General features: G+C 37.3%; 2 protein-coding genes across 4 annotated transcripts in view; one reads left to right on the forward strand and one right to left on the reverse strand.

The window, feature by feature from the left end:
* Positions 1-13,838, reverse strand: part of apaf1 (apoptotic peptidase activating factor 1) — a 37,122-nt gene extending 23,284 nt beyond the window's left edge. For both annotated transcript variants that reach the window (XM_052119002.1, XM_052119001.1), the window contains exons 1-16: positions 13,708-13,838; positions 11,075-11,279; positions 10,796-10,985; positions 9,222-9,419; positions 8,732-8,921; positions 8,506-8,618; positions 8,070-8,201; positions 6,848-7,086; positions 5,347-5,514; positions 5,039-5,170; positions 4,822-4,935; positions 4,282-4,466; positions 4,064-4,190; positions 3,198-3,323; positions 1,609-1,749; positions 299-424 (exon numbers count right to left, since the gene is read on the reverse strand). In XM_052119002.1, the coding sequence (XP_051974962.1) occupies positions 299-424; positions 1,609-1,749; positions 3,198-3,323; positions 4,064-4,190; positions 4,282-4,466; positions 4,822-4,935; positions 5,039-5,170; positions 5,347-5,514; positions 6,848-7,086; positions 8,070-8,201; positions 8,506-8,618; positions 8,732-8,921; positions 9,222-9,419; positions 10,796-10,985; positions 11,075-11,212 (2,319 nt within the window). In that variant the 5' untranslated portion in view covers positions 11,213-11,279; positions 13,708-13,838. The remainder of the gene's footprint in view (positions 1-298; positions 425-1,608; positions 1,750-3,197; positions 3,324-4,063; positions 4,191-4,281; positions 4,467-4,821; positions 4,936-5,038; positions 5,171-5,346; positions 5,515-6,847; positions 7,087-8,069; positions 8,202-8,505; positions 8,619-8,731; positions 8,922-9,221; positions 9,420-10,795; positions 10,986-11,074; positions 11,280-13,707) is intronic.
* Positions 13,839-13,917: 79 nt separating this feature from the next.
* dnajb9b (DnaJ heat shock protein family (Hsp40) member B9b) lies at positions 13,918-20,770 on the forward strand. Of its 2 annotated transcripts, XM_052118859.1 has the most exons (4): positions 13,918-13,948; positions 16,307-16,504; positions 18,426-18,656; positions 18,953-20,770. In XM_052118859.1, exons 3-4 carry the CDS (start codon positions 18,440-18,442, stop codon positions 19,375-19,377), a joined length of 642 nt encoding a protein of 213 aa, XP_051974819.1. In that variant the 5' UTR covers positions 13,918-13,948; positions 16,307-16,504; positions 18,426-18,439; the 3' UTR covers positions 19,378-20,770. The 2 variants fall into 2 exon arrangements, with proteins under 2 accessions (XP_051974819.1, XP_051974820.1); XM_052118860.1 differs by lacking the exons at positions 13,918-13,948; positions 16,307-16,504 and adding an exon at positions 17,777-17,838.
* The last annotated feature ends 6,829 nt before the right edge of the window (positions 20,771-27,599 follow it).

A 27,599-nucleotide genomic window follows, 5' to 3' on the forward strand; every position in this document is an offset into this window, starting at 1 on the left:
AGAACATTGGATTCTAGATCAGTGTTCTTGTTATAAAAATGTATATACACATTAAACTTCATACACTAGCATCAGTCACTTCACTGTATGGAGAAAAGATGCAGTAAAAGTGAATGGTGACTGGGGTCAACATTCTGCTAAACATCTCATGCTCCATGGAATAGGGTCAAACGGGTTTCAAATGGCATGAGTGTGTACAAATTACGACATGTTTTACATTTTAGGTGAACTAACCCTTTAAAACCTCATGGGTAGCCAGGAACAACAGCTAACCTATAAGTATTTTAGACATCCCCACCTTTAAGGTGCCGTCACTAGATGAAGTGGCGAGGTAGGCGTCGTTGGTAGAGAAGCAGCAGTGATTGACAGGTTCCATGTGACCAAACATAGTGTTCTGAGAGGTTGTCTTGTTCGGGTTCCATAGCTGCATGAAAGGTGGAGATGGAGAAAAAAATTGTATTGAAAATTTGTTGAAGGTGTCATATGAGGAATCACGTTTTTCTTGATCCTTTGAGATTTTGTACTGTACCTATTAGAAGTCAAAAACTTCCTCTCCAGTGACAGAACACACTTCATTGAAAGGAAGATGCAAAAACAGCTCATTCAATACTTCTTTGTTACCGTGGATTAATAAAGAGAATGATGGATAGATCCTATTATTCCCAATGGTCATGATAAAAATGTGAGAAATTTTAGAAACGGATGGCAAGTTTATTTTTAACAAGGTACCTGATCGTTTCAGTGCGAAATTAAAATGTTGAGTGGCACATTTCAGCCACAATGTATTGCAGATTAGAGGTAGATTGATATATCGGTCTGATATATTTTTCTGATATATAGATGCTTTTTTTTTTACTATTGTTATCTTCAAAAATTCCTGCCAATGGTTGTTTCACTTTTATTCCCTTTATTTACACACAATGACAATTTTAAACATTTAAAACCCAGTTGGCCTTGTTTGGCCCAAGGGTAATTTTGTCCGTTGGCCCCAAGAAAGAAAGAAAGACCCGAGGAGGCGCAATGAAGCCCCAGAATTGACAGTTGGAATGTAACTGGCCCTGGCCAGCAATCTCAGCCCTCATTTAAACCGATAGTGGGAATGTGGCTAATTTCTATGCCTGTCATAGTAAGGAAAGACTTAAAAATCTTTTATCATTCTATAAATCAATTAAAAAAAAACAGGTGTTTAGTTTGCTAGAAAGCGTCTTGTGTATTAACACATCTGCTGCAACATTCTCTAAATCTTATTTCAAGATGTTTCGTTCACTCCTCACATGGAGATATTCCACAAAATGCCTTTTTGTGTTCACGCCTCCACTGATGGGGGTTCTCTTGTTACTTGCTCTTTCATTCTGTTTCACACTGGCAGATGAATACAGCTCCACTGCAGACTCCTGTTGCCACACTCCTACAGATCTAGCACAATTTTTAGCAAATTTCACAAGCTGTAAAATTGCATGGCTGCCCCGTTCCCCTCCTCTGCGGTTCTGAGTAAGCATCCTACCAGCTCTCATTCTTATTACTCATATTCACTAAATCTGTTTCTAAAATGAAGAGGAAATCGAGGGTGAGAAAATTAGATTTTTAGGTATCAGTTTTTTTTTTCACCTTGGTATTGTTGAATTTATCATTAGAGCAGGTGGCCAGCAGGACGCGTCGACCTGTGTTGGTGAACTGGCAGTGGTTTATCTGTTCATCATGTTCCTCGGCAAACACTTTGATCAGAGAACCTTGCTCAACATTCCACAACTACCAAAAAAAACAAAAAAAACACACATTTCTCATTGACATGACTGATTTCACACTACATAACCTTCAAAGAAAGCTTTGATCAGCATGAGTGACAAACTGAGAGAAACCTTGAAGTCATCATGAAACATTTGCTACCCATTTTACTTCCATAATGTGACATGACACGATATTAATCAAGAACAAATAAAAAGTAGAGCGGGACTTACATCCATCAGATTGAGTGTGTTGTGAAAAGTGGGCAGTTGAAGTTTAAGCAAACAGTGACATCAGCCAAAAAGGAAAGTCATTTCAGAGGCTGAGCACATTTTAAAATTTTGATAAGGGAATATAAATAATTTTTCTTTAGAAAAATGTGCATTGATGAATCATACACAATAAGACATGAATGTGTATCAAGAACATCAAAAGGACCACATTTATAATGACATGTTGTATTTAATGTAGAGCTGTCAGAATTAATGCATTAACGTTTGCGATGAATTTGAAACATTTAACACGTTTATTATTCTTAAATCGCAATTAATGCATTTACTGTTAATACAGCATAAACCAGCAAAAACACTAGTTTAAAGGGCAGAACCTTTGTAATATGTCTGCCAGGAGTCATTACACTGACAGACACTTCACAATAGTGCTTCTTTTTAAGTGATAAAATCACCAAAATGCAGAATGAGATGTTTTTGTCAGCAAGCGCTTTTCATGTGGAGTTCAAAGTGGCTGAACTTGGCACCCTGATGTGAATCATGGACTGCTTCGCAATTGCTGTAACAAAGCGGACAGCCACAGTCTGAATTATATTGTGGAGGAAAGGAGTTTAAGAGATTTAATGCCCATTGCAATGAACATGCAACCTATGGGGAGACCAGTTCTTTCAATTACACAACCTCTAATTGGTGATAATTTAGTGCATTTCTATCTTTATACTGTGGAAGGCTTTGTTTGGAAAACGTTAATAAAGCATTGTATTTTTACGTTTTCTTTCCCAAGATGGAAATAAATACAGTTTGAAAGGAAAAGAAGTATACTTGGATTAAAATTTCAGCACATTAAGAATCTGTGAGTAATCGCGATTAACTAAAAATGTTTTTGATTAATCGTGATTCAATTAGTGCTATTAGTCAATCTATATTTTTTTAAAGTCAACATGAACTCAAAATTGACTTGATTTACTTCATTAATAAATATTCATAGGCTTACTGGATTAATCAGAGCCAGTCATCAAGATGATATAACCAAAGCCACATGGGCGGGGGAAAATAATATAAACCTATAATATCCCAGCCATCTTTTCATTATCCAATCAAAACCTGAAGAATGAAATAAAGTACCATGCTACTTTATATCTCGAAGAATTTTCTATGTGAAATTATGGAAGTTAAAAGTGCTGCAAATGCCGTTTCATGTTGTCTTTAAAAAGAAAGATGAACAGAAAGAGAGACACTGACCTTAACTTTCCTATCACTGGAGCAGGTTGCTATGTAACGGTCGTCGGGGGAGAAGGCACAGCACAGAACATCATCATCATGAGCCTGTAGCTCTAGCAGCTTCTCTCCAGAGGTCGTCTTAAACACCTATAGGAGGACAGAGAGGAGAGAAGAAATATTTGCATTGAAATAAAAAGGAATATAAAAGGTCTTAAAGGAATATTCCGGGTTCAATACAAGTTAAGCTCAATCAACAGCATTTGTGGCATAACGCTGAGTACCACAAAAAATAATTAACTAATTTGTTCATTTCTTTAATAAAAAAAAATCAGAACATCAATGTTACAGAGGCACTTACAATGGAAGTAAATGGGGCCAATTTTTGGAGGGTTTACAGGCAGAAACGTATAATTTAATAAAAGCACTTCCATTAATTCTACTGTTAAATCTCATGCATTATATGAGGTGCAAAATTATTTAAATCATTATTTTTACAGTCGTTTTAGGGTTTGTTGATATTACATCGTCATGGCAACAAAATTGTAAAATTCACTACAACTTTACACAGAAAAGGTTAGCAAGTGATTTTATCACACTAAAATCATGTTAACACGTATATTGTTTATGTCTTGTGACTACACTTTTGAAATATTATTTTTACGTTTACAGATTGGCCCCGTTCACTTCCATTGTAACCAAGATTTTTGCTTTTTTCAAGAAAAGGAGGGGCAAGTCAAAATAAAGTTTTGTGGTAATCAATACTATGCCACAAATGCTGTCGATTGAGGTTGTATTGAACCTGGAATATTCATTTAAGTCAGTCATATACACGTAATATTTTGCATAGAGTGTACAAGTCAAAAAGCAGGACACATATGTATATTTACCCGCAGTGTCTTGCTGGCTCCACAGGAGGCAATTTTGCTCCCATTTTTGGAGAAACAGGCATAATATATGGACCCCTGGTGAGGATGCATGACCAGCTGAGACAAACTGTCCTGACGGTTTTTGTTACTAGAGGCAAAACGGACACAGTCTGCTTTCAATCAAAATCTCATCTACAAGAAATTTACTGGTGGAAATGATAAGCAAGCGAGATACATACACCCAGTCCAGATAGAGCTGCCCCCTAGTGGCTCTGTCCTGCGCCTGCATCAAGGCCTGCCTGTAAACTTCAGAGCAGGCAGGCTGAGACAGAGCCAGCTGCACCACGTCAGGAAACGGCCTCTGCTCCAACTGATGCCCGTTCAGAGAGAGGAACACCTGAAACTGCAGTCTCACCTCAATATTCTGTGCACAATTCAAAATATTTCATATTAATCAATAAGAAGTCCCATTACCACATCTTGCATCGAGTTTGTAAGAAACAGTATAAAGTACAGGTATCCATTTATTTTCTCTTTGATGATAGGGTACAATATGTTGAGGACATGATGAAAGCCAGATTTAAAACTGCGTTTCCTGCAAGAGCACCACATCTCAATGTATCTGGAGCATTTGCTCGCTAAATGCCAAGCCACAGCTCTGACAAGTATTAAGTAAAAAACATAAGTAAACAACAACAACAAAAAATCCACGATCCACAAATACAAATCATTACAGCTGTCCTTAAATGGGAAAATGACAGTGATGGATTTTGAAGTACCTCTTTGTCTAATATTTCACCATATTCCACATAGTCATTGATGAGATGGGCAGATCCCATCATCTGAGCTTTCTCTTTGACCCAGTCCAAGGAAAACATAAGTGAATAAAGCTCCTGAAAATGAAAATGAGGAGAAATAAAGAGAATTTAGCATTAAAGATCCTACCTAAGTTCTAGAGGAGTGTAAATGTCAGCTTAGGTCATTCTGTAATATCACCTTAGAGAGGCCTGCTTTAGCCATGTGATACGGGAGGTAGTGATACCAGTACAAACACTCTTTATCTCCAGAGCTGGGTGCACCTTTCATATAGAACCGCTGGTATTGAAGGACCATCTTTTTATGCAGCTCCTACAAGAAATACTGCAAGCGTCACTTAAATGTAGTACAGAATAATAATGAAGTATTGGAAGTATTTTGAGAACATCCTTCAGAAGATAATATCCCACATTGTCTCTTGCAGTTTCATAGCACACAAACATGCAAACTCTTTGGTGGGTTTTCCTAAAATAGGACACATGACTCACGGTCAACATATCGCGGTTTTGTTCAGTGAGAAAGTCCAGTTGCAGATCATGAAGGTAATATAGGTACGGCCGCTGATTACAGTCCCGAAACAGCAGAGATTTATTCACAAACTCCTGTAGCACATCCTCCACCTCCTCCAACTCAAGACCCCAGAGGACAGACAGAACCTACAGTTTGAATAAAGTTTGAATATAGAGCTTTCCAGCAAATCTTTACAAATTCAAATTTTTTATCAAATGAGTTAAAGCTAAGGTGTGTAACTTGTGCTATGGTGCTAAGGTGTGTAACTCAAGCGGAGTTCAAAAATAATGATACTTTCAAACAGGTTTCCCTAAACACTCCCTCCTAGAGGTCTCCAACCTGACCCGGGGCTGACGGGACCAGAGAAACCGCTAGGTTTCGGGTCCGGTTTGGGCTTACAAGTGAAGAAAAAATAAACAGGATTACCAAACTTGTTTTGCGTTTTGCATCTGCTCTGTTTTTCCATTGTTTTCCTATGTAAACACGTGCCGACCGGACATTTTTGACTGTTGCACAGCTTCTCGCTGTTTCTTTCTGCAACAGCTAAACTTTGGCGCTTGATAAACGGTAAGCCAATGGGTTTTTTTCACTTCTGCTCTAGTGTCAAGGGGCCACCGTGCCTTGTTAAAACTGTGTAAATGAACGGTGACGAATGTTGCCTACGGTGCTTACATAAAATACAACACATTGCAATAAAACTTGCATGGAGAAGAAATTATAAAGAGAGTGAGTGATTTCGGGTTAGGTTCAGGCTTCAAATCTGACAGTACTGTTTGGGCTGTGTAGGATCGGATCACACATCTCACGTATGTGTCAGGTTTAATTTAAAGGCCCGTGCAGACCTCTATAGATAGCACACGTAAATCTCCAAGATGTCAGTTTAAGATCTTTTCATCTGGAAAGCATCACAATTTAACATCTTCTAAACATCTAAAAAAGGTCAGATGTACAAACATTCGAAATCATAAACATTTCCAAAGACATCTGCTGAATGTCTTATTGACATCCGAGAGACATACATCTTACAGATGTAAAAATACGTCTTCTAGATGTAAACTTATACATCAAATAGACGTCTGGGAGATGTTTGTGTGCTAACAGCATCTACTCCCTTCCATCTGTAATTGGTTAGCGAAACAAAAAGACCTGCACCAAACTCAAGTCATTGACTGAGCCAATGTTGCAGTCAATATGCTCAAAAAAAACTTTTAAAAAAATAGCAATATTTTAACAGCACCAAAGAGACACATTGTTAGTATTTTCAATCAACCTATACGTGCCTTTTTTATACTTATCTCTGCATATTAACACATTTTAACACAAAATTACACACTTCAGCTTAAACACAACCAAAGATTTTGACAGCCCATTGCAAACAACACTTAAAGTGGATTAATTATAAAGAAATAATTAATAATGGATAGAACATTAAAATAGTTCATCACTTTAATAGTTGGTGACAGTAATTTTGTGGCTGACCTTAGCAGGCACTTTAACGTCTTTCTGCATGACACTTAGGTCTCTGTACAGATTTCGGTGTTCATCTTCCAGGACCTGCAGGCTGGCGTCCATGGCCTGATCCAGAGCATCATAGTCATAGGATGAAGACTTACAGATCCGTTTGAACTGCTTCTTCTGCAGCTGCTGCAAGTAGTAGCCCCATCGATCTGGAAAATCTCTCAAAAGAGCTCCAATCAGAGACACCACGAGAGGAGAGCCTACAGAGGGAGAAATGTTTGCAGTGGGTGCATGTATTGTTAGTGCAGCCAGCTAAGTACACATATTTTGTGCTATGGACATGAACGATACCTCAAATTGCGTGGCTTGTTGAGTGTGATTACGTACACAATCAGACTTTTGATTTTGGCAGTGACATTTTTTTTTAATCTCAGATTTTCAGGAGGGACTTGAGCCATTTCAAGGGGCCACAATAACAGAAACTTGGGCCTAGTAAGCAAACCTAAAAATCACCCAAGACACCTGAGCAACTGCATAGCAACTCATTGAAAACAACTCAGATCTCTATAGCAACTGCATAGTCAAAGTTTTGCACAGGCAAACTTTTTCCCATTAAAATCTAGTTTAATCATTTTATCTAACAATTAGGCATACATTTATTTATTTGTTATTTGGGTGTATTTAATTACATAATAAATGTGTAAATACAGTAACGTTTTTCAATATAAATGGACATATATAAGTTCATATATAAGAACAAGTTCATATATAAGAAGTCCTTTTTTTTTTTTCAATTTGGAATGCCCAAATCGAATTATTAGGTCCTCATGGTGGCACGGTTACTCACCTCAATCCGGGTACCGGAGTTCATAAAGCCTCTGCTTCTGAGACAGTGAATCCATGCATCTTATCACATGGCTCAGTGTGCATGACACCGTGGAGACTCCCAGCATGTGGAGGCTCATGCTGCTCACTGCGATTCACACACAATTTACCACGCCCCCCCATTGAGAGCAAGAACCACTAATCACGACCACGAGGAGGTTACACCATGTGACTCTAACCTCCCTAGCATCCGGGCCAATTTGGTTGCTTAGAAGACCTGGATGGAGTCACTAAGCATGCCCTGGATTCTAACTTATGACACCAGGGGTATAAATACATTTCTTGAGAACTAGGTCATGTTCAATCAGGTTTTAGAAGAGCTTTGTTTTCATTTTTGCATTAAAAGGGTAATTTGTACCTTTGCATTCACTGACAATGCTGCGGGCCTGTACTGGAAGTTTCTGTGGTTTCCCATTTACATATAAAGCAAGAACTTCCAGTGCTTTCTCCTCATCAAGACCATTCTCAACTGGCACTTCAAACCTTTTACCTACACACCAACACACAGAAGCATAGACAAACAGATTTAAAGCATTAACTCTTTATGAGGCAAACTGAATTTTAGGGCAAGATAACATCTCAAAAACCACAACACTCTGTTTAAAGACTTATCTCAGATGAAGGGGCAGCTGTTCTCTGATGCATATAATTAGCTCAAAACCAAATACATTGCCTTGGATTTAAATGAAGTCTGAGACACAAACAGGCAGAAGACTTTTATTTATTGTGAGTCAGTCTAGAATTAGTCTTGATCTATGCAAACTAGCAGAAAAAGGGTACAATGAACTACTCACCGCTAACCGATTCGGTTAGACCTCTATTCCGTGTGGTCAAGAGGACTCGGCACTGGATATCAAATGACCTGAGAGCAGAGTTGTCCCATACATCATCCAGAATCAGCAGGGACCTGATGGAAAGACAAATTAAAGACTTTTTAGAGGCTAATAAGATTAATTAGATAAATTACATTGATTAATTCATAATCTGTCTGGCTGCAGACAAAAAGTCCCTAGAGCACACCTGGGAAACCTGCGGAGCATTAGAAAACGCAGGCGTTCTTTGGCCTCCTCCACAGAGCAGGGTGGCCGCTGGCTGACGTCTGAACTTTGACCCTGCTCCAAGCGGAAACACAGAGACTGCATCCTCACCAGCAAGTCTGGCCGCTCACACTGCCCAACAGAGAGCCAGTGAACACCATCTGGAAAACACTCTGGAGGAAGGAACAGAAAAAGATGAGCAAGAGTGCAGTATATTAGCATGTCTGTATTTTGGCTGTAGACACAAAGCTGCAGTCTGTAGAATATTTATAGTGTGTGGCCAGTTGTTTTTTGACATATCAACACTCTTGGAACAGCGCTTGCCCAATCAAATTAAATGTAAACATTAATAAAAGAAACAATACAGAAAAAGTTCTAAAATGTTTTAAGAATAAAGCTCCCATGGATAAATACATTACACAATTACAAATATGAAAAACGCACTCTTTAATATCCCAAAAATACGCCATTACCCTTAATAAGAGCACTGTCTCGAACAGCTTCTGCAGCCATCACAGACTTCCCCGAGCCTGCCATCCCAAACACAGTGACCCAACCCGGAGTGTCCTGCAGATGGTAGAGCTTCTCCCGGATCAGGTTGAGCAGAGGGGGTCGGCTCACAAACACAACGGGTCTCTGAGGAACACCACCTTCACTCAGAATCACCTGGACTAACATGCAGATGCAGGGAAAAGAGCAACAGTGTAAAGTACTAATCTACATAATTTGTTGCCTTTAAAATGGAACATATCATAGAAAACAGGATTGTCCTTCTTTTTCTGAATTTAAAACATTTATGAAAACTAAATTACAAAAATAGTCCATTCACAGTATGCCATGGTTGTGGTGTCAGAACTAGCAGCTAATTATCATATGACAACCCACATTTACCTTTCAATTTCTATTTGTTGTTACCCGTGTCGGATAGATTACTTCTGAAATGTAAATCACGTACTGATTACTAATTGAACAATTAGTAAAATAATTAGTAATATAATCTGATTACACTTCTGGTAATCTAATCAGATTACTTCTGGATTACTAACATGCTTTGATGAAAATCTCATTTTAAGTGTATTAAAGAATAGTTCACCCAAAAATGAAAATTATCTTCTCATTTACTCTGCCTCTTACCATCATAGATGTGTATGACTTTCTTCTGCAGAACACAAATTAAGATTTTTATAAAAATATCTCAGCTCTGTTGGTCCTCACAATGCAAATAAATGGGTCCCAAAATGTTGATGCTCCAAAAAGCACATAAAGGGAGCATAAAAGTAATCCATATGTCTCCAAAATTTTAATCCATATTTTAAGAAGTGAAATAATAAATGTAAGCACATTTTAGCTAGAAATTCTTCTCCCTGCCTAGTAGGTGGCAATATATACATGAAGAATGTGAATCACCAAAAACAAGAAAAGAATGTGAAAGTTAAAGTGGAGATTGACTGAACAGGGAGGAGAATTTATAGACTATTTATTGGACTTAAATATGGATCTGTTTCTCACCCACACCTATCATATCGCTTCTGAAGACATTGATTTAACCTCTGGAGCTATATGGATTACTTTTAAGCTGACCTGACCACAATGTTGGCGGAGATAATCTTCTAAAAATCTTATTTTGTGTTCTGCTGATAAAAGAAAGTCATACACATCCAAAAGGCAACATGGTCGACCAGGCACAATCTGATCTGGAACGCAGAAAAACAAAGTATTCCCGAGCCTTAGGGTCAGAGAAAGGGTGGAAATTTATCATGAAAAATCATAATAATTTTTTGGTGCTACAAACCTTGACTAATACTAGGCATGTAAAACATGTAATGCTACAAAAGTGAAGATTATGTGACCTTTAAAATAAATGAATTCCTTTAATAACTGTTATTGTTTTTATTTCTTCTGGGATAATCTCATTTTCATTCACGATGCATACATTTTCATATATATATTTCATACTTAAGAACTGATAAATGCACAGAAAAGCTGACATTACAAGCTCATTACATGTGCATACATGTCAGAGCAAAATATCAACTAAACTGATTACCAGAGCGAGACACTCCATCAGCAAAGCTTCTCTCTCCCTCAGGGCTAAGCAGAGGCAGGTCATTATGAAGGAGGCTAGCTAGATCTCCATAACTCTCTCTGATCAGAGCATTGTACAAGGATATGTAAGCCCTGTTGTCTTTCCTCAACAGCACCTCCAGCAGGGCTGCAGCCTGCTCCTTTCTCGTGGTCTGAAATACCAGGGACAAGAAGCTTGATTTAAAAAAATTTGTTTGAGTAATAAAAGTAATATTGAGCATGCTGTACTGCTACAACAGACCTTGCTGAGCACTCTCTGTTCCTCGTCATTGGTCAGGACTCCATCGCTGATCATGTGGTCCATCAGGTAGGCAGCTTTAATGTCTTGCTCCAGAGTGGCTCTAGAGCGCAGCAGACAGCTGCGAGATCGTTCCTCCATCTCCACATAAGCTGCAGCTCTCTCCTCAGCAACCCTGCACTTGATTGACAGCTACAGGATCATACAGCTACAGAGTAGGATACAATACAATGATGAGTGGGTGTTTTAGAGAGGGGACACATATCATAAATCAACTAGTCCACCCCTGGATCCAATCCATGTTCAATGGAAATTATTTTTTGTTAGAATAGTGAAAAGCTTTTGTATCTCTTTGTAAATTTCTAAATCATAATTCCAAAGTAAAAAAGTGATCTGATGACAAAATGTATATTGGTGCATCCCTAAAAATAAACATTTCATTTATTTATAAAATAAAAAAAAAAAAAAAAAATTACAAAAATTTTTACAACAAGCACACTTTTCCAAGTAACATTTTTAGCAAAATGACATTTGCTAGGATGCTTGTAGAGACTTAGTAACAGAGGGAAAGGGTACAGTTTACATATAATGCCATAAAATTAATCTGTGCATGTATATATACAGTTGAAGTCAGAAGTTTACAAACACTTAGGTTGAAGTCATTACAACTAATTTTACAGATTTCATATTAGCAAACAATAGTTTTGGCAAGTTGTTTAGGACATCTACTTAGTGCATGACAGGAGTCATTTTTCCAACAGTTCTTTACAGACAGATTGTTTCACTTTTATATCTATATCACAATTCCAGTGGGTCAGAAGTTTACATACACTATGTTAACTGTGTCTTTAAGCAGTTCGGAAAATGTAATTAAATGATGTCAAGCCTTTAGACAGTTAGCCGATTAGCTTCTGATAGGAGGTGTACTGAATTAGAGGTGTACCTGTGGATGTATTTTAAGGCCTACATTCAAACTCAGTGCGTCTTTTCTTGACATCATGGGGAAATCAAAAGAAATCAGCCAAGACCTCAGACAATTTTCTTTGGACCTCCATAAGTCTGGTTCATCCTTGAGAAATGTCTAAATGCCTGAAGGTACCACATTCATGTGTACAAACAACAGTATGCAAGTATAAACACCATGGGACCACACAGCCATCATAGCGCTCAGGAAAAAGATGCATTCGGTCTCCTAGAGATGAACGTAGTTTGGTGCGAAAATTGCAAATTAATCCCAGAACAACAGCAAAGGACCTTGTGAAGATGCTGGAGGAAACAGGTAGACAAGTATCTATATCCACAGTAAAATGAGTCCTATATTAACATAACCTGAAAGGCTGCTCAGCAAGGAAGATGCCACTGCACTAAAATCACCATAAAAGGACAGACTACAGTTTGCAAGTGCACATGGGGACAAAGATCTTACTTTTTGGAGAAATGTCCTCTGGTCTGATGAAACTAAATTTGAACTGTTTGGCCATAATAACCATCGTTATGTTTGGAGGAAAACGGGTGAGACTTGCAAGCCGAAGAACACCATCTCAGTCGTGAAGCATGGGGTGGCAGCATCATGTTGTGGGGGTGCTTTGCTGCAGGAGAGACTGGTGCTCTTCACAAAATAGATGGCATCATGATGAAGGAAAATTATGTGGATATATTGAAACAACATCTCAAGACATCAGCCAGGAAGTTAAAGCTCAGTCGCAAATGGGTCTTCCAAATATAAAATGACCCTAAGCATACCTCCAAAGTGTCTTAAGGACAACAAAGTCAAGGTATTGGAGTGGCCATCACAAAGCCCTGACCTCAGTCCAATAGAAAATTTGTGGGCAGAACTGTGAAAGCGTGTGTGAGCAAGGAGCTACAAACCTGTCTCAGTTACACCAGTTCTGTCTGGAGGAATGGGACAAAATTCCAGCAACTTATTGTGAGAAGCTTGTGGAAAGTTAAACAATTTAAAGGCAATGTTACTAAATACTAACAAAGTGTATTTAAACTTCTGACCCACTGGCAATGTGATGAAATAAATAAAAGCTGAAATAAATCATTATCTTTACTATTATTCTGACATTTCACATTCCCAAGTGACCCTAACTGACCTAAGACAGTGAATGTTTTATATGATTAAATGTCAGGAATTGTGAAAAACTGAGTTTAAATTTATTTGGCTAAGGTGTATGTAAACTTCTGACTTCAGCTAAATATATATATAAGGACCAGTTGCTAAGCAGAACAGTAACTACCAGCTTAGCAAGCTTTATCAAACCAAAACTAAAACACAAGACGGGCCTTTAAGATACTTTTAAGACTTTCTACAGTGTTGTTAATAGAAAGCGTGTGTGTGGATATACTGTCTTGACACAAAAAAGAAACAAAAACTGTGTCTATCTCTCGCTTAACAAATAACACATGATGTTCCGAACAATTCAGTTCACGCGCCTAAAAGTACATGTAAAAATCATGTTACTTCGGCTAACAGACAACTAGGAAGTTTAATATTAAGTAAAAGTAATGTGTAATTGGCTCACTCAGGTGTGGTGTATCAGCCCGGAGTATTATCAACTGTTGATCAGTTACCTGGACATGACGAGAAAATCTAAGTTATTATTTAATTTTTAAAACATGGACATACTTACAGGTATTGGTCTTCGCGGAGGAATTACTCGCATAAAAGAGAATATTTCTTGATAAACGGAGATCAATTACATTCCAGATGGTGAAATATCGATTGTCCGCAACTAAATGGTGCGCTTCCTGCTTTCCTCGGTGATATCTGACCAATAGCGGAGCACCACTGAGTCACGTGAGCCGCTGTAACCGTGCAGATCCCAGATACAGGAAAAACACACAATCACAAGCAGTCACCTCGGACTCTAGGTAAACATGGGCTTTTTCTCTGTTTGACCAAACAGAATATAATTATAGATTATTTATTTTTAATAGTTCTGTATTTGTAATTGTCACCTAGACAAATTCCTTGTATGTGTAAGCATACTTGGCAATAAAGCTGATTCTGATTCAAATTCCTTGTATGTGTAAGCATACTTGGCAATAAAGCTGATTCTGATTCAAATTCCTTGTATGTGTAAGCATACTTGGCAATAAAGCTGATTCTGATTCAAATTCCTTGTATGTGTAAGCATACTTGGCAATAAAGCTGATTCTGATTCAAATTCCTTGTATGTGTAAGCATACTTGGCAATAAAGCTGATTCTGATTCAAATTCCTTGTATGTGTAAGCATACTTGGCAATAAAGCTGATTCTGATTCTGATATTGTTGCATATTGTATTGCTAAGCAGATATTGATACCATGCATGCTTACAGCTAACTATATGCATGCAGATAGGTATCTGTTAACTATTATTCATGTAGTTTTGTGGCAACAGCTACTATTAATTAAATGAATAGCATTAAATGCATTCAATATTTGCACTTCTATAAATTCACTTGTCACACTGCAGGACCATAAAACATTAACTACTGAAGAAGTCTAAGAGGTTATGTGATAAAAAAGTGAACACTCTTCAATTGAAAATAAAGAAAAAAGCTCATCAGCATGTTAAGCAACAAATACATATGCCTTTGTTTACAATCATTAAAATAATTTGTTCTTAAATAGTTCTTTGTTACAAAGTGTTAGAGTGGAGGATTTGAGGATGAGTTCAAAAAGGACATGAACTTGATGACATATTAACGCCAAATGAGAAAGACAGTATAAAAAAAGTGCATCTACATGCTCCCGTATGGCCTCATATCATTAGAGTAGGGAACCATTTTCACAGGCTTGTAGTCATTGCAGTGGCACAGTTTTCAACAGGTGTGAAAATATATTTCCAAAATAAGAAAAACAGAGAAGGATCAGTTTGTAGATGAAGTTTGTACATTCCTGGTAAGTCAATAAATGTCACAATGTTTTAATCACCTTTAGATCAATTGAAAAATATCTAAATATTAGAGGTTGACCGAAAGTTGATTTTGCTGATACGATAACTAAGGTCGTGGAGAAGGCCGATAGGTTTTAAAATCTGTTTATAAAATATAAACAATGACATGTGAAGACATAGATGTTAAAAGAGTCCAAAATGAATAAAATCCCAGATGCAGTTAATTGTTCGTCAAAATCCCAATATTAGTCGATTTGGTTCGTAATGCAGGAACTTAAACAATAAACAAGCTTGAAACACACTGAGATCTCTTATTTTGAATTTACGGAGACTTGATTCAGTTAAAATGTTCTATAGTGAAGATATAACATTCAATTAAAAACACTTGATTATCTAATCAAAACAACAAAATATGAATTGAACTGAGTATACAAAATATAGATGAATATTGTCAATGATGACAGATTTATCCCTACAAGGTGTCGGTGATTATTTATTCGCCAGGCAAGCCACAGAGGAACACGGTGTAGTGGTCTAAGCACATAACTGGTAATCTGGTAATCAGAAGGATGCTGGTTCAAGCCCCACAGCCACCACCATTGTGTCCTTGAGCAAGGCACTAAACTCCAGCTTGCTCCGGGGGGATTGTCCCTGTAATAAGTGCACTGTAAGTCGCTTTGGATAAAAGCGTCTGCCAAATGCATAAATATAAAATATAAATATAAAAAGTATCTGCACTGATTTTTTACACTTACCTATACATGATGAGGTAAAGGCATCCAAAACAAATTAATATCAACAAACACAAACTATGACTTCTGAGACATTGGTATGGTATCCATTAAGGCTGCACAATTGATTGAGCTAAGATTGAAATAGCAGGATTGTCTTGTGTGATTACTAAAGCTTGAAGTAATAATTGCTAAATTTCTTATTGTTTTGGCCCCCTAATTCAGTTTAATTACTGTTAATGATAATCAAAAGTGTTTAACAGTTTTTGACTGTTTTTCTCAATATACTAAATACATGCAAGATGGCAATGAAAGGCATTTTATTGAAATAAAAAACCAACAAAATACAAACAAAACTCTCAAGAGGGAGAAATAAAAGACAAAAATAGAACTGAAAACAAACCGAGGCATGATTGCAGATGTGGCCAGGGCAATAAATTGCAATGTCCATTCTGTGAGACGCCTAAGGCAGCGCTACAGGGGACAGGAAGGACCTTAGGTCCTTACCAGAAATCACCAGCAACAACGTCGCCTATGGACACAAACCCACCTTCGCTGGACCAGACAGGACTGGCAAAAAGTGCTCTTCACTGACGAGTCACGGTTTTGTCTCACCAGGGGTGATGGTCGGACTCGCGTTTATCGTAGATGGAATGAGCGTTACACCGAAGCCTGTACTCTGGAGCGGGATCGATTTGGAGGTGGAGGATCCATCATGGTCTGGGGCGGTGTCAGAATCATCAGACTGAGCTTGTTGTCATTACAGGCAATCTCAACACTGTGCGTTTCAGGGAAGACATCCTCCTCCCTCATGAGGTACCCTACCTCATCCTGACATACATTTATTTTTTTGCTTCACATAGACACCCAGACTACTTCTCAATAGATTTTTTCCAACAGTGATACTACATTCATAATCACATTTCCCTCTAGTAATATCTGTGCTCCAGTTCCCCCTCTGTTCCAGATATGGCCAAAATGGTTTGCCATTTCTCGCCATGAACTCTATTGGAGCTGACACACAATGAAAGCCTAATGCTGTCTGTCTGTATCAAGGGTAACTGTTGAGAAATTAAATTAGAACATATTTAGAGGTGAGAAAATTTGTGAAGAGCATTGTAGCTGTAGGGCTTTAGTGAATACAGAAGTGAAATAAGAGTATTTTGTTTGCCTTATCAAATACAATATGTGTCAAGTAATAGATTTAGCAAAACTGCTTCTGAAAATTATGAGCAATAAGACTATTACATCATAATGTGTGTATATATATATATATATATATATATATATTATACATTATGATATAATAGTCTTATTGTCATCTATATATATATATATATATATATATATATATATATGAAGTTTTTAAATGTAATAATTGAATAGGCCAGCTTTAAAGTACACAAAGAAGAGTGACTAATGGGCAATGATGAGGTCTGACCTAAAAAAAGACTAAATCCAAATATGTTTGATGAACATTACTCTATAAAGTTGTTTAAATTCTAAAATTTTCCAAACTATCATCAGCACAATTATTCTACATGGCTCAGCGTTACGTAGAACAGTAAAATGTAATATTTATGTCTTACAAACACTTTAAAGAACAATTCTGAACTATCCATAGATAGATAAAAAAAGACATGATTCTGTCTGAAAGACAAAGCAAAAAAAAAAACGGATCTATCACTTCTTTCTTGTTAACAGGTCTGACCGCAGTCATGGCAACAGCTCAGTCAGCGTTAACAGTGGCTGTGTGTATTCTGCTCTTCACAGAGCTGATTGTGGCTTAGAAAGAATACTATGAGATCCTGGGCGTATAGGTAATTAATAATAAACAAATAAACATTGGAGCCGATTTAGAAAGACATTTTAGCCACTCACTATAGCCATATTAAAAACAGGGTAAATCAAATCTTACAGATAAAAGTTAATTATTTCAAAGTACCGTCCTACTACAACACAAGGAAGTGACGAGCGGGAAAGTGTTCACCGGTCTGGACCAATCAAAACACTTTTAGTCATTCATCGCTGAAAACAGCCAATCACGTCGCGAGTCGTAGGCATTCACTTTTTCGCTGTCACAGCCCGTAAAGAGCGATCAGCTGTTGTGCTGTTGGTGCAACTTTGGGACAGACAGCCTTTATGCTTTGGTAAGTTAAAACACTTAAATCCTCTTAAATATATGATATATTCGCGGTAATACTATTAATTGTTATTACGATCTAAGTTTTAAATTTTTCTTATATCCACTCATTTAGTAAGTTAGCTGTTCAGATATGTTCTAGAACATTTCTGTCCTTTTGTTATCCGGTTAATATTTTAAATAATTTCTAGTTTGCAGTTCAAATAATTTGTTGGCTGTATCCGGAGAGCAGCTAAACAGACAGGGTTGGTTATGGAAAACCTGGAAATGTCAGTGTATTTTAAATTAGGAAAGTCGTGAACATTTCACAGTTTTTTATATTTTAGTCGTCACTTTTCAATGAATCGGTTGAACCGTTTCACAAATCTATCTAAATTATTTATTAACGTTCTGAATTTGAATTTTTTTTTCAAAACCCTTACCATTAATAATAAACAACAGGAAATGTTATGGAAATTCGACTGTTACAAAAGTATAGGAAGCCTTGAATCTTCACTGTTTTGAGATAGAAACGGAAGTACTTGAGATGTTTCTGTCTGAAAGATAAACCCAGCAAAAAACAAAACTGATCTATCACTTCTTTGTTGTTAACAGGTCTGACCGCAGTCATGGCAACAGCTCAGTCAGTGTTAACAGTGGCTGTGTGCATTCTGCTCATCGCAGAGCTGATTGTGGCTGAGAAAGATTACTATGAGATCCTGGGCGTCCCCAAAGATGCATCTGATCGGCAGATCAAAAAAGCCTTCCACAAATTAGCCATGAGCTATCACCCTGATAAAAACAAAAGCCCAGACGCAGAAGCAAAGTTCAGAGAGATTGCAGAGGGTGAGTTCCCTGTCAATGACTTCAACACGCCTATGAAAAAAGCAACACATAAGGACACACCTTTCTAAAAATTGTACGTGTAGGTCATATGATGGTGCCATAGACATTTGCTGCTTTATTCTGTTGTTTAAAAGGTTTGTTAACCCTTAAATTTAAATTTTGTATGTACTTTTTCAAACCCATATGAGCTATGTTAAAGAAAGTTGATTGCTTTTCCCCATACAATGAAAGTGAATGGTGACTGAGGCTGTCAGTTCTTGACATTCTGCCTAACATCTCCTCTTTTTATGCCCCAGCATATGAAACATTATCAGATGACAAGCGGAGACAGGAGTACGATGAGATGAGGAGTAGTCCTTACTCAAGAGAGGGCACGAGAGAAGGTGGCGACCACTTCCATAAACATTTCAACTTCAATTTTGATGATTTATTCACAGACTTTGACATCTTTGGACACAACACTCACTCGCACAGTGAAAGACATTTTGAGAAACACTTTCAGGCTCACGAAGAAACCATTAGCAGACACAGGAGGCACTTCCAGAACTCTTTCGATGGTGGTATCTTTGACGATATGTTTGAAGACACAGAAAGGATGTTTTCTTTTGATGGACACCAAACTCGGACACAGAGCAGGTTTCATGGTTCTGGCAGGCAGCAATGCAGGACTGTCACACAGCGAAGGGGCAACATGGTCACTACATACACTGACTGCTCCTGAACCGCGCACACATGGAAATGTCTTTTCGGTTGTGCTTATTGAAATTTAAATGAATGCTGTTTTGCTTTGTTTTTAATAGATTTAATGACCTCTAGAAAGATTTCTGGGACCTAAATCTGACTTTTAAGGGAAAGTTCACCCCAAAAATTAAGAATTTGAAATCATTTACACACCCTCATGTTGTTCCAAACCCACAATACTTTTTTCTTTTGTGAAACTCAACATGAGGGTTAGTAAATTATTACATAACTTACATTTTTACATGAACTCTCCCTCTAATAATACATACTTCACTTCATCCACAACATTCGACAAATTGAGAAAAAAAGAAGAAAAAAACAGCATTGACACTTCTTTTACTGTGAACATAAAAACCTGAGGTTGAAATGGCACTTTAGTCTGGTTGTCAATTATTTATAAACAATTATTAAGTCATTATTAAGTCTTCAAGTCAGGATTTAGGGTCCTTCACTTTAAATTAAATACATAGTATGTTTTCAGGTCAAGTGGGTTTCACATTTGTTTACATCTGAGGCCTTGAAGTGCCATTGCATGGCTCATTTGCCTTTAGGAGTCTATAACCTGTTTGAGAAATGTACTTGTTCACATTCAAAGTGTCTTAAAGTCAAGAAAGTGAAGTTCCCCTTCAAAATGTTTGTAAATGCTGGTTTGCCTGAGTTATTGCATTATGTTGCACAATATTGAAAAAGACTGAAACTCTTGTAATTGCTATTTTTGTTCACTGTACTGTATTTAACATGCACATTATACAATTTGTATATCTTCCATCTCAGCTAACATGACACTCGAGCAAGCTGTGGCTCTTATGATGGGGAAATCCCCTTTGTGCAATATTTATTACAATTTCCTTGCTGTTCAGGAATCCTGTTAGCTGTAGGGCTTTTCTGGAATAAAATTCAACGGTATAGGATCAAATGAAATGGCATACTGTAAACGGTTGCTTTTCAGGTATAATGTCAAATTTCCATGTCATTTTCTATGATGATTTTGAGGCAATTGCCTGGGGCAATTACATGAGAAAGAGCAATATTAAATGATACATTTTCATCTATTATGTAAATGAAGGGGCGATCAAACATATTCTACACTCCCTATAGTTCAAGGTTGTATTTATTTTGGCTGTCCAAAGATTTGATTATAAGCAGTAGGTGGGCATTTCTGTCAATCTGTTTTCAAATCTGTCACAGAGAACCATATACTTTTATATCTGTGCCATTTATTTAACAACAATTACCTCTAGAGGTAGACCGATATATCGGTTTCACTGATTTAATCATTGCCAATAGTTTCTTGGAACAATCAGTTATCGTCCAAAATCTATGCAGATAGTTCTCTAGTATAACAGCAGCCTCTAAATGCTAAATAAAAACAATCCCTGACACCTTGTTTGGATTTGCTGTATCTAAATCCATCATCATTGTCCATATTCATCTCTATTCTTATCCTTAGTTCAATGTATATTTTGTTATTTTGATCAGATAACGAAGTGTTCTAAATTGAATGCTCTAAAGTTACATCTGCAGTCTAGAGGAGAGCTTTGCAATTGGTGAGGCGAGCTCCACTGTGGGGCGCCAGAGAGCCCCAGGGGAGGCACAGCGCGGGGAAAAAATAACGGTTCACGTCTGTTCACATCTGTCCTGCTAGCTTGTGTGTTAAAGTCCGTGTTATTCATATGCATGTCGCAAAATTGATCGCTTTGTAGTGTCTACAATACAAAAGTCTACAGGAGAGGGGGCAGATTCTGGGCCAAGCAAAAAAACGGAGGAAGTATGATCACGAATATTTAAAGTTGGGATTTTCGTGGACCGGTCCCAATGATGCGCCACTGCCATAGTTTGTTAGTTGCAAATAGGTGCTAGGAAATGATCGTATGAAACCGTGTAAGCTCCGGCATCACATTGAGGCCAAGCTCTAGTCTGGTGGCCAAGCCACGGGAATTTTTTGACAGAAAGCTGAAAGAATTGCAAACACAGAAATCCAGACCTTTTCTGATAATACTAAGGCGACTGAAGCATCATATCGTGTTGCTTTACATATAGGATTGAGTTTCCCCACCTCTCCTGAAAGGCTATGAAAGTCCTCATCCCCTTCACCTCCACTTGCATATGTGAGTGCGGGTTTTCCGCTTTGACCCTGCTTAAAAGCAAATACCGATCAAGGCAGGTGCAGGATGATTTACATTTCTTTTTTTCTACCGTGCAGCCCCGCATCGATCACCTGTGCGCATCAAAAAGTCAGACTCATTGTTCCCAATGGTGTAGGGGCGATGAAAATGATGAGGCAAAATCGGCAATCAGAAATGTATTTGCTTAACGTAGGCCTATATGGAAGTGATATTTACGCATTTGATACTGTGACAGCGCTGTCCATAGCTGATGTTGTATGATGTCTGATGTTTTGAATTGGCTTAGGTAGCCTACAATCTCCAAAATAGCTCTTATTCAATTGAGATAACGTTAGTAGCCTGTGGCTGTTAATGAACATGTTTCTAGTTTAGTTGTTTGACCATCGAGGGTTATCTGTTTAGTGATCAGAAAATAGTTTTCAAGTTCTCTAGGGGTCTTGACCCAATTTGAAAACCCCTGCTATAGAGCACTATAATGGAACAAAGTCTCACCAAAATCTTCATTTTTTATGATTATTATTTTTTGCTCAGGAAGGTGGTGTGATTTTGGTGGAACAATTAACTGCATCAAAGATTTGATAAATGCCAATGTCTTTGCACGTCATAGTATGGAAAATCTAAGATTTTGTTTTTAACATAAATAAACCAATAATTTTTTTAAATCAACCAATTAATCGGTTACCTGCCTTTTCCACAACCTTAGTTATCGGTACTGCAAAATCTACTATCGGTCGACCTCTAATTACCTCACATTAAAACTTTTTGAATGGCATTCAATATTCGAACAAGCAACTTGTCTAGTTAATGCCTCATATTTTTCCTAATGAACGTAATGAGTGAGTGTGTGTGTGCTTTTTACCATTCTCATGGGTGAGTAAATATTCTCTACTGTTTAATTTTCGTAAAAGCTGCATTGTGTTAAAATAAATGATTTTCTTATTCGCTGTTATATATAAAAATGATAAAAAAACCAAATACATACAGAAGGGCAGAAACATGTATAAGTAATCTCTGTTCCTCTAGAGCAAATATATATATTTATATATATATATATATATATATATATATATATATATATATATATATATATATATATATATATATATATATATATATATATATGACACATTACCAGTCAGAAGTTTAGGGTCACTTACTCATTCTTTAATATTATTATTTTCACATTTTAGAATAACCAAAAGTCTATTATCTGTCCTTTGACTGACAGGTTTGACTCAATTATGCTCAGATTCAAAGAAAATTTAGTGAAACTAGTTTATTATGAACACTGGCTTGACAATCAAATGTTGAAGTAATTTCTCTCAGTTTCAGAGTTGGAGTTGTAACTCCATTTTGGCTTTGTTGGGCAGTTCAGTAGCCAGAAGAGCAGGGAGATTTTTTCAGGGACAGCAGGCACACTATAAGGAGATGGGTACGGGCCGGCTCGGGTCAAGTCTATTTTCAGGTGCAGGCCAAGACAGATCAAGTCTGAGCGCATGGATAGGCAATGACACAAGAATCATTGGCAACCAAAGGCTCAGGACCACAGATCAGGATCATTATAAAAAAAAAAGCCAAGTGTGCAAAAATGTAACAATAATTGTTATTGATGATTTTGGCATATTGATAGAGAAATCTCAGCAGTATATAACTGTATAATAATAACTGATGTTAAACTTTTAATTTTTTTCCCTCCACTTTTTCTTCCCAATTTGGAATGCCCAATTCCCAGTGCGCTCTAAGTCCTCATGGTGGCATAGTGACTCAAAATCCGGGTGGCGGAGGACGAATCTTCTTATCATGTGGCTCGTTGAGTGCGTCACCACGGATACATAGCGCGTGTGGAGGCTTCACGCTATTCTCTGCGGCATCCGCGCAAAAATCACCACACGCCCCACCGAGAGTGAACAACATTACAGCAACCACGAGGAGTTTACCCCATGTGATTCTACCCACCCTAGTGTAATGAGTCAGGCGAGGAGTCAAGAGAGCAGGATCTAAACGCAGCTTTGATTTAATAAGATAAACAAAGTAACTCAGAATATAAAAAACAAACACAGGGAAAGAGGTTCAGAACACAACACATGCAAAGAATGACAAAGAATCCAGGTGAAACAAGGGCTTAAACACACATGGGGAAAAAAGGGAACGAGAAACACCTGGGGAAACAATCAGGGTAAACCAATCATAAAATTAAACTACAAAAGCACTACAAAACTAACACAGGAAACTGGAATGGTGAACTAAGCAACAAGAATTTCAACATAAAAGTCTAGGCACAAACAGGGAATATGTGACATCTAGCATCCGGGCCAATTTGGTTGCTTAAGAGACCTGACTGGAGTCACTCAGCACACCCTGGATTTGAACTCACAACACCAGGGGTGGTAGTCAGCTACCCAGGCCCACAAACTTTTAATTTCTCTTAAGGTTGAATGTAGTTTGGATTTAAAAATCAAACCATGCAAAATAAATGCATGGCTCAAATGAAGCTGATTGTCTCATTCGAACCGAAGACCACAAAACGTTTGCCATAAATGTATAATATAACAAGTCTGGTCTAACACGAACAATTAGAGCACTATTGTTTTCTTGCCTTTATCAATGAGTCACGTTCATGGTAAACGTCATTAGGCAGCTTGAGTGATATGTTTACCTGTGCTGGCACTTTGGGAACTTCTTGTATTATGATTGAGTGCCAGTAAATAAAGAAGTTGAATAGGAGCTGTGTTGTGGTTACTCTGCCCTTCCCTCATTGGGTTTGGTATTAATGCTCATTTTGAATAGGGGTTGAAGAGAAGGGGAAGGAAGGCAGCTCTTTGTTTGGAAAGATAAAGCCCTTGCTACTGCTTTGCCAGAAAATGTAAATACTTTGGCAGACTCATAAACCAATAGAAAGATTCAAACAAACACTTTAGATAGAGAGATACAGTTTGCACTCTTTTTATAACCATGATGAGTTCCTCTCTATGTTTGTAATCATTCTTCCTTTATTTACTTTTCTTTTTTCTTTTTGTACTTTTAAATTTGATTGTCATCTTCCAATGCTTTTTTATGAGTCAAACTGATTTGACGTTATGTTCACATTTGTGCTGCTGAAACAGTTTTGTAAAAAAGCACTGAAGATTAAAAGCAACATATAGCACCACTTGATGGTCACATGCAGTAGAGGAAAAGGCAGAACTTTTTGATACCCTGTGCAGTTTTCCATGTTATCATTCACAGCAGGCAGGAAACTCTTCCAGAGTTTACCATGGGATGTTGCATAACAGTAACATTTCAAGCCAAACACTGAACAACTGAACAAACACATGTGTGCATACACACACATTTCTTTACTATACAGTAATACACCCACTGTACAATACAATGCAATAAAGCAACCATCATTTATTGAGATTTAAGATAATTACATTTATTAACCAATTCAATGAAATGTTTAATATTATGTACTGTAACAGTCGAAAGTTTAAACACATTTTAGAATAACGGTAAAGTTATTAAACTATGAAATAACACAAATGGAAGCCTGACCAAAAATGGTAAACAAATGAAAAATGTTATTAGTATTTTGATTCAATAAAAGAATTTATGATACTTTTTAAACACTACTGAAGAAATTCCCATGTATGATATCCCATTCTTTGCTGCTTTTCCTTCACTATTTGGACCAACTCAGCCATTTAACCTTCCTAATCTGCTCCATCATTTTTGACCGAAATACATTTTTCAGATGGAATAAAAATGGTTTTGTTTATCTAAGCGTACAAGACTTTGTGACTTTTCCTCCACTAGCCATCTGGACACACACACAAAACAAAACTGGACTTGATTTGTTAAGTCTAAGTGGTCGTAAAGTAAAGTGACAACTTTGCTGTTTGTGGTCAAAATTAACCGACCATAAAAAAAATGAATGGGAAAGACTACAAAATAGAGCAATTTGTTTTTACATTTGTCAAATACTATATATAATTCAGCCACACATTACCCACAGTAATAAATGGGTGAGGCTAACACAACCAGAAGGCAGAACACATCGCACGCACACATGCACACTCTCACGCACAAACACACTCATGCATGCACACAGAGAATAAAGATCAAATTCTGAGTCTTCTGAGTTTATTACTGCTCATTTTCTTGACATTATTATTATTAACTTTAAGTTCTTACATTTTGAAAAATATTGTTGTGTCTTCTCTTTGTAACACCAGGTCAGGTTTGAATGTTAGCATAATCTGACACTTTAAAAAGAAAATGCAAATATTTGACAAATAATAGCTGACAATGTCTAAATATAGTATCAGGAAAAAGTAAGTGAACCATTTGGAATTACCTGCATTTATGAATACATTTGTCTTAAATCTGGTTTGATCTTCATTTAAGTTACAATAATAAATGAACACAATCTGTTTGAATGACACACAAAATATTGTATTGTTCTTGTACATATTGAATCCCAGCAGGCACCTTGATATCAATTTGACGTCAAATATTAGTTAAGACTTGATCAAGATGCTGTATAACATCAATTTAAATTCAGTTTGAATGGCGATTTCATCCAGTGGTAATTGGGTGAAAATATAAAGTTAATCCCACAATGAAACTTGTTTAATGTATAGGCTATGTAGGCCAATATGTTTGACGTTCAATTTACGTCAAATCAGTGTGTGATTTTAGACGTCAAATTGGTGTCACATAGACATCAATGATTAGTATGTTTAATTAGAATTTCTTAACAGAGGCCTTGAAACACATCCATTTGGCACATCTCTTTTGAACCGTGTAGCCATTAGATTTGTGCATGTATTGCCTGTAACAAATTGCTGTGTGTGGACATAATTGAAACATTAACAGTTTATGTTAGAAAAAGTATGTGAAACCCTAGGCAAATTACATCAACAAAAGCTAATTAAAGACAGGAGTTGGCAAACCTGGCATCCAATTTAGGACACAAGATTGGCGGTGTGGGTTAGAGCTACTTTATCTTGTAAAAAGCACTCAAACATTTTGAGTTTGCTGTTCACAAGAAACATCTGCTGACGTGGACCATGCCTCGCAAAAAAGAGATCTCAGAAGATCTATAAGCAAGAATTGTTGCTTTACATAAAGCTGGAAAGGATTACAAAGTTCTCAAATAGCTTAGATATTAATCTGTCCACAGTTATACAAACTCTCTATAAATGGAGACGATCTAGTACTGTGGCTACTATCACTAGAAGTGGCCGTCCAGCCAAGATGGCTCAAAATGCACACAGAATGAACCCTAGAATGACAGCTAAAAACGTATCTGTTCATGAGTCTACTAAATGAAAAAATTAAACATGCAGGAAGCCGCTGCTTTCCAACAAACACTTTGTTGCATGTATGATGTTTGCCAAAGACCAGCTTGACACTCCACAACTCTACTAGGAAAATGTTTTGCGGACTGATGAAACTAAGGTTGAATTGTTTGGGAAGGACATGCAGCACAACGTAAGGGGTAAAAAAGGTCATTGCATCCCAACATGAAAACATCTTCCAACAGTGAAGTACGGTGGAGGGAGCATCATTATTTGGGGCTGCTTTGCTGCTTCGGGAGCCTGGACCACTTGCAATCATTGAGGGAAAAATTAATTCCCAAATCCTACAGGATAATGTCAGGATTGATGTATGCCAGCTGAATCTCAGTAGAAGTTGGTTGTAGCAGCATGACAATGACCCTAAACTTCGAAGTAAATCTGCTACAGAATGGCTTAAAAAAAAAAAAAGGAAATCCACCTGTTGGAGTGGCCCAGTCAGAGCCCAGACCCACAGAATATCCTAAGAACAGAATCCTAAGAAGAGCTGAAGCAGTTCTGTAAGGAAGAATGGCCAAAAATTCCTTCTGAAAGTTGTGCAGGTCTAATCCGCAGCTACAGGAAACGCTTGGTTGAGGTTATTGCTGCCAAAGGAGGATCAACCAGTTATTAAATCCAAGGGTTCACTTACTTTTTCCACAGCACAGTGAATTTTTAATGGGATGTATTCAATAAAGACATGAACATTTTTAATTGTTTGTGTGTTGTTAGCTTAACCACATTGTATTTGTCTGTTC

This window comes from Xyrauchen texanus, chromosome 45 (genome assembly GCF_025860055.1).
Source record: "Xyrauchen texanus isolate HMW12.3.18 chromosome 45, RBS_HiC_50CHRs, whole genome shotgun sequence".
Lineage (NCBI taxonomy): Eukaryota > Metazoa > Chordata > Actinopteri > Cypriniformes > Catostomidae > Xyrauchen > Xyrauchen texanus.

Coding starts and splice junctions, on each gene's coding strand:
- dnajb9b (XM_052118859.1), top strand. CDS start 18,440: ATGGCAACAGCTCAGTCAGTGTTAACAGTGGCTGTGTGCATTCTGCTC. Junction 18,657..18,952: donor GTTCAGAGAGATTGCAGAGG/GTGAGTTCCCTG, acceptor TTTATGCCCCAG/CATATGAAACATTATCAGAT.